Source organism: Cystoisospora suis (assembly GCF_002600585.1).
Source record: "Cystoisospora suis strain Wien I chromosome Unknown contig_1234, whole genome shotgun sequence".
Lineage (NCBI taxonomy): Eukaryota > Apicomplexa > Conoidasida > Eucoccidiorida > Sarcocystidae > Cystoisospora > Cystoisospora suis.
This window is the reverse complement of record NW_027154035.1, coordinates 1-6,084: the sequence shown is the minus strand read 5'-3', so window position 1 is coordinate 6,084 and position 6,084 is coordinate 1. Positions and strand designations below refer to the sequence as shown.

At 56.1% G+C, this 6,084-nt stretch overlaps 1 protein-coding gene across 1 annotated transcript in view; it reads right to left on the bottom strand.

The window, feature by feature from the left end:
* CSUI_002908 (uncharacterized protein) overlaps nt 1-5,331 on the bottom strand; it is a 12,450-nt gene extending 7,119 nt beyond the window's left edge. The window contains exons 1-3 of the mRNA XM_068063107.1: nt 2,753-5,331; nt 1,446-1,948; nt 719-858 (exon numbers count right to left, since the gene is read on the bottom strand). Of these exons, the coding sequence (XP_067924910.1) occupies nt 719-858; nt 1,446-1,948; nt 2,753-4,469 (2,360 nt within the window). The 5' untranslated portion in view covers nt 4,470-5,331. The remainder of the gene's footprint in view (nt 1-718; nt 859-1,445; nt 1,949-2,752) is intronic.
* Nucleotides 5,332-6,084: the final 753 nt, after the last annotated feature.

Below are 6,084 nucleotides of genomic sequence, written 5' to 3'. Positions count from 1 at the left end.
GGTCACCGGTATGGACACGTGAACGGAGGGGAGGGAGAAAGGGGAAGGGACAGCAGGTGTTTAGCCATCTCCGACGACTAGAGTTCTAGCGAAGAGGTGCTCTCCACAGCCGCCGACAACGCAAGAACTACGGACGGACGGCCAACGCCCACTACCCGAAGCTATATATCTGCGCAGACACTGTTGCGACAGTCTCAGCGTGCTCCCGCAATGGCGGTCACCGGTATGGACACGTGAAAGGAGGGAGGGGGAGGGGGGAGGGACAGTACTTGTTTAGCCATTTCTGACGAATGAAGTTCTAGCGAAGAGGTGCTCTCCACAGCCGCGGCCGCCAGTAAAGTGTATGCATGGGAACTTCATTCGTCATGAGACAGTCGGGAATACTCCAGCAAGCAGCCCGCCTGCGGCCGCGCCCCGCTGGCTGTGGGCCGCGGGATTCGTGCGCGTATTTCGGCGGCATGCGCGCAGCTTTGTCTGGGGATTTCGTCGTCCGGAGTGCCGAAACGGGACAGTGAGCATACTGACACAGAATGCAGGAGGGAGGGCTGTAGCACGACGTCGAAGAAGGACGCGTGGACCATAATTAAGGGCACCCCTCTCGTAGCACGACACATAATGGGAGCTCCCTCGACGCCACCAAAACTCTGTATGGAAGCAACAGCTGTATATTTGTCTGGGCCGGTCGGAGTCCTATCTTTCCAGAAGGCCGGTTTCTTACCAAAGATCGTCAGCGGAAAGATCTGCGAGACAAAGCTCCGCGTCGTCCTGCGTCAAGAGCCTCACCAGGCTCTGTACCTGGCCCGGTAACCGGGCACGCCGAGTGTAGCCCAAGACTGCAACGAGGCATTCGATGTCTTCCTGAAGAATCAGGCACGCGGCGAGAAGGAGCAAAAACTTGCTACGAGCGTTTTAGAGCTACAACTCGTAAACGGTGTTTCTTCGGAGCAGAGCTCGCCGCCTCCGCTAGTGACAACTCTTTAGAATGGTATTGAAGCCAGTCCGGGAGAGGAGCAGGTTTACTCTACTCGGGCCGGCGCCAAACCCAAGTTTAGTTCCGAAGCGTCCCCGTGAACAGTTGACCACAAGTGGATTCAGCGCCCGTGACAGGAAAGTCGAGGATGTGTGTATACCGCTGAATGTCATTGCCTATCTGGGCAGTCTGCGATCTACTTGTGCGACGCCTGCCAATAGGCCTTGGAAGGCAGCGTCTCGAACAACTAAAAGGACCGCATCCGCATTTGATCCACCCAGAGATATGTAGACTGCTGCGAGAGCTCTTCGCAATTCTAATACAATGCGGTACCGGCTTCAACTCGGCCACTCTAATCGGCTCCCCGGGAAGAACGAGTATTGAGTTTTCTTGCCGTCCGCACGTCACCGCAGACGACCAGAGAGCACAACAAGTTTAGGAGGGCTTCCAACACGTCGTCCTCCCTCGAGCTCACTTGGTTGAATAGCCGTTTAAATAGTCCGCGCGCGAACACTGCTCCTGCTGCATCTGTTGCTTCACGAAGGCCGGTTTTCGCAGCCTCGTTCCGGAGCTCCTTCTGAACCTGCACCAGCTTAGCAAAAACGGGGACGGTGATCTGAAGTCTCGCTCTGATGCCAAGAACACAGAATGCCCACATGCAGGTAACGATGTGATTGCGCATTGCTACGCAGCTCTCCCGTAGCTGCCAGAGCGTTTTTTGAGCTGCCTTCCTCAGCTCCGTCTTGACAAGGAATTCCTCTGAAGACGACGCGTTGCTGTTCATGTCAGTAGAAAAAGACAAGGCATCGGCATCTTCCGGTTGCCCCTGAAGCTTCTGTGTCTGCGCACTAAGGAGCTGGAGTTGAAGCTGAAGATTCCCAACCGCGTCCAGGAGACCGCGGTGCAAGCTCTCGAAGAAGCTCTTCACATGACACTCGTTTCGGGGCAAGCACCATCCTGGGACTGCAGTCATCTTTTCTGTGGGTACGCAGAGAACGTCGAAGGTACAGGGACAGGCAACGATGAAAGATGGCGACACATCAGTGCGATCTCCGTCTCCCGTCTCCTAACCTTGGCGGTCCACACGCCCAGGTATCAGAGTCCCTCAGAGAAAGAGGTACCGCGGCATGGAACACCGGGGCTGAAAGAGTGCATTGGTCGCCTCACACACCGTGGGATAAAGGTGACAGAACACTCGGACCCAGCGTGGGTTCCCTTTCCAGAACGGTCATCTGCCGTCCCTGGAGCGGTCCGGCCCTTCATGGCTGTGGATCAGGACTGAGCTGTGCACGATACGCGTATTCTACGCGGCGGCAACCCGCTGAACAAAGCCATGCACTCTACGGTTCCATGCACCCGATACGGGAACGTGGATGCAGGCTCCAGGTAGAGATCTGGACTGCATGAACCCAGCCCACAAAAGACAGTTCTTCACTAGCTTGTGTCGCGCCCGTAAACTGTGCCCCCTCTCTCTCGGCTGTAGACGGGCAGTTTCACGTCTCTCCGCCACCACCTGCTGTATAGAACCACGCCCTCTGTCGGCGTATATTCTAGAGAAACATCAGCCCTTCCGGTAGTGGGTACGCTGCTACGGTCGCAAGCCAGGAATCAAGTACGCATGCTCACTTCAAGGACCCACTCTGGCGTCACGCAGAAACAGCATACTGCACGGCTAGGACACACAATCTGACTGCAGCGGGGCATCGTCGCAGGCGACCGGATAGGCAGCAACTGCCCACGCGGCGGCTGAGTGAACAGTACGCGATTCCTCAAACATCTTACTCAATAGTGTGACCTGCACGCGGAGAGGCACCCCAATTGCCTCTTTCGCGTGTGGCCTCATAAAATCCTCGCTCGCCTTCGATGTGCCGCGAACCGCCGCCGATGCTTCCCGGCAGAGGCGCGCGACTTCCGCGATCTCCGCCGCCGATGCCATCTTCGGTTGAAGGGCTTCCACGGCCCTGACTGCCTTCTCTACACGGCGCCACGCTGCTGCCATCGCCTCTTTCTCCCAGGTGTCCTTAGTACCTCTGGCAGTATCATGATCCCACCTCGGTGGCGCCTGTGACTCCGAACCCCCCTCCTCGTTTCTCTCGACACAAGCATATCTTCTAGAAAAAATACGAGAACTCTTATCTCCCACATTGTCTTTCGCATTGTGCTGACATGGTGATTCGCGTAGTCCTCGACCCTCGGCCCTCTGTATGGCATTTCTCGGATCTGCAGGAAATTTTGAAGCGATACGGCCGCTACCTTGGACCAGTGGCCGCGCGATGTGTACCATCAACCGCCTCTCATGCTGCCGATAGAATCCGCCGTGTAAACGGTCTGAAAGGAGCATAATCGAACCTGCGGCGTCCACTTCCCCGCGAGACCCCAGCGGCTGCCCTTTTTGTGACCTTAGGCAAGTTGAAGAAGTCAAAGTTTGCGAAGGAATCTCCTGGTGACTTCGCGCGACCGAGACGCCAACATCCCTTACTATCCCCGATGCTTCCAAAATAGTGGAGATCTCATTATGCGCTTGAGATGGGCTATCCACCTCGTTAGACAAAGTAGACTGAGAATGGTCGGGTGAGAACTCGACCGTGTCCTGCATCTGTCGAAGCAGGTCCTTTGCTTCCTGTCGCAGCACAAGCACGCTAACACCGTCAAACTTTCCTCTCCCAGGAGGTCTCAGTGACTGTGCACGTGAAACCCTGAAGTACGGCCCTCCTCCACCCTGAAATTCCCGCTGAGCCAAGCGGACACTACTGTCGCAGAGAGCTGTGGCACTGCGGTCGTTTCGTGTGCAGAAGCAAAGAGGTAAGCATTCCTTTTGAAGCACCCGAGCATGACAACTGAACAACGGCAAACCAAAAGAAGGAAGCCCCCCTGGGTCAACGGTAGGAGCTCCACCTGGGACCACCGGACACCCGAAGAATCGCCCTCCCGCCGCAAACTGGCTACGGCGCGACGACGATTTTCTCAAGAGAAGAAAAGGGAAAGGCGGATCCCGGGCAGCGGTCCCAGCAAAACACGTCCTTGGAGAAGATGAAGCACGCCGACAAGGGGCCACCTTCTCTTTCCAAGTGAATGGATTGAATGGTTTAGGTTGTGTACGCTTGGCTGCAAACAGTGGCCGCGGTGACGGGATGTCCAACAAAAGTCGCTCCGGCTCGGAGTACAGCAGATTTCTTCTCTCGAAGACTAGGATACTAGCGCCAGCACCAAGGTCACAGCTCTTCGGAAGCCGGAACGCATGGCTTTGTTGCGGTTCCTGACGAGGTTTGCACAGGCGAGCTCCGAGGGAGGACAATAGGTCGACACCCCGCCCAGTGACACTCATTGCATTCAAATCGGGTTTGGGGGGATTTGCAGCAATTTGGAGGTCTCCGGCAATTCCAGAGCAGTAAAGATCTCTGCACCACCTTCCTCGCACGATGACCGCCATAGTTCGCCATACTCGCCCTGTAGTGAGTTTTCTTCGTGGATAAAAAGCATAGCGTCTCCCAAGAAACATACAACTGCCAAGCCTCCAGATTAGCCGAACAACAGGGAAGTAAACACTCTCCAGGCAGCCACTCTTGCACGGAACAGAGAAACCTCCCTTCCAGTCCTGAGACAGATAGACCCCTCACATCTGAAAACAGATCGACGTCCAGCTGTTTCCCATGTCGAGGTAGAGCCGAGTGCCGACTCCGCGCTTGACAACGACTGACAAACGCCGGACGCCAGCCGCGGCCAACTGACCACCACACGCTACGCAGAGAGGCTTCACAGGCCGAAGCCACTCTGACCGTGCCACCGGGGGTAGCTACGGCGCGTTTTGAACGGATTCAGCGTCTGGGCCGACCTGCATGCACTTGATTTACTGCGGCACCTGTGAGAGGACACTACTTTTCCCTTTTCTCGGTGAAAAGCAAAACGTCCGACTGGCTTGCAAACAAGGAAGAATGCATACACCCCTGCACGGATTGCGGTGCCCGTGCGTCCAGTCAAGGGCACACGCGCGCCATCACACGAAGCCACACATTCAGCAGCACTGACGATGTATCAGAGAGTTCTTCGGGCGACACGAAGAAGGTCCGAGGCACGCCGGAAAGGCGAGGGTCGGGTGCTGGATAACATTACACTTCGAAAGACGGACCGTCAATGGCGGTAGATCCAGCTTCTGAAAGCTGGACTCAGTTGAGCATTCAGAGGCCGAGCAGATGGGAGCCAGTCGGTCCTGACAGCTATGCACTGCTGTGGAACAACTCAGACAGGTGAGTTTCGCGCATTTCCACGGTTGCCGTACTTCGAAAGCAATGTGAGGCTTCCAGGGAGGCGAACTGTTTTGAGGATCCTTACTCTTCCTCATCTTTGTGCAATGGAGGCATGCGTACTTAATCTCATGCATGCGCTCTCACGGATGCAGCGTCCGTGCTGCGCAGAGGCTGCGTTAAATGTGCATGAAGAACGCCTGTAGTCACATTCGTAAACCTGCGTTCCCACCTCGAGGTGCCACCTTTTGGCTACTCCATACGTCGGAAGAGGTTCCGTCTCTACCAAACTGTCTCAGCGTCAAGGGCAGGTACGAAGTTGTGCAGGGTGTAATCGTCAAGTGGGTTCGCATTCTCTGAGCCTCGTAGGGGCGGGGGTGTTCTAGTACGGCACTAGTACCCGGAGATTCTCGACCCGCTAGGACGTCAACCTCAGTTCGTTCCTCCCGGATCAACGCAGCAGGCTGACGCACCTTTAGCCCCAGTCCTCTCTTTTACGAAAGTCCCTGTCACCAGGTGTCGCTCGTGACGACTACTACAAGTTCCGCCCCGGGAGTCAGCAGGTAAACAACCGCTGGTGGCCGTAACAGCAGAACCGGTAAATACCGCGCAGCAGCGATGATGCGGGAGCGAATCAAAAAAGCCACGCCTGGTCACGGGAAGAAATCCTTACGTGGCCCAAGGCTGGCCGGTGGCTGCGGATCACTGATCCTGTCAGGAGAGCCACTCCTGACTACGAAAGGAGTGTACGAAGACCTCTGTGGCGTCTCGTGTGAGCAGACGTGCCTATCTCGGTGTCGCCGCAACCGCGCGTGCGTAACACGGAGAGTACTCGTAAATCAACTGACCAAATGTCAGGATCTACGAATCCTG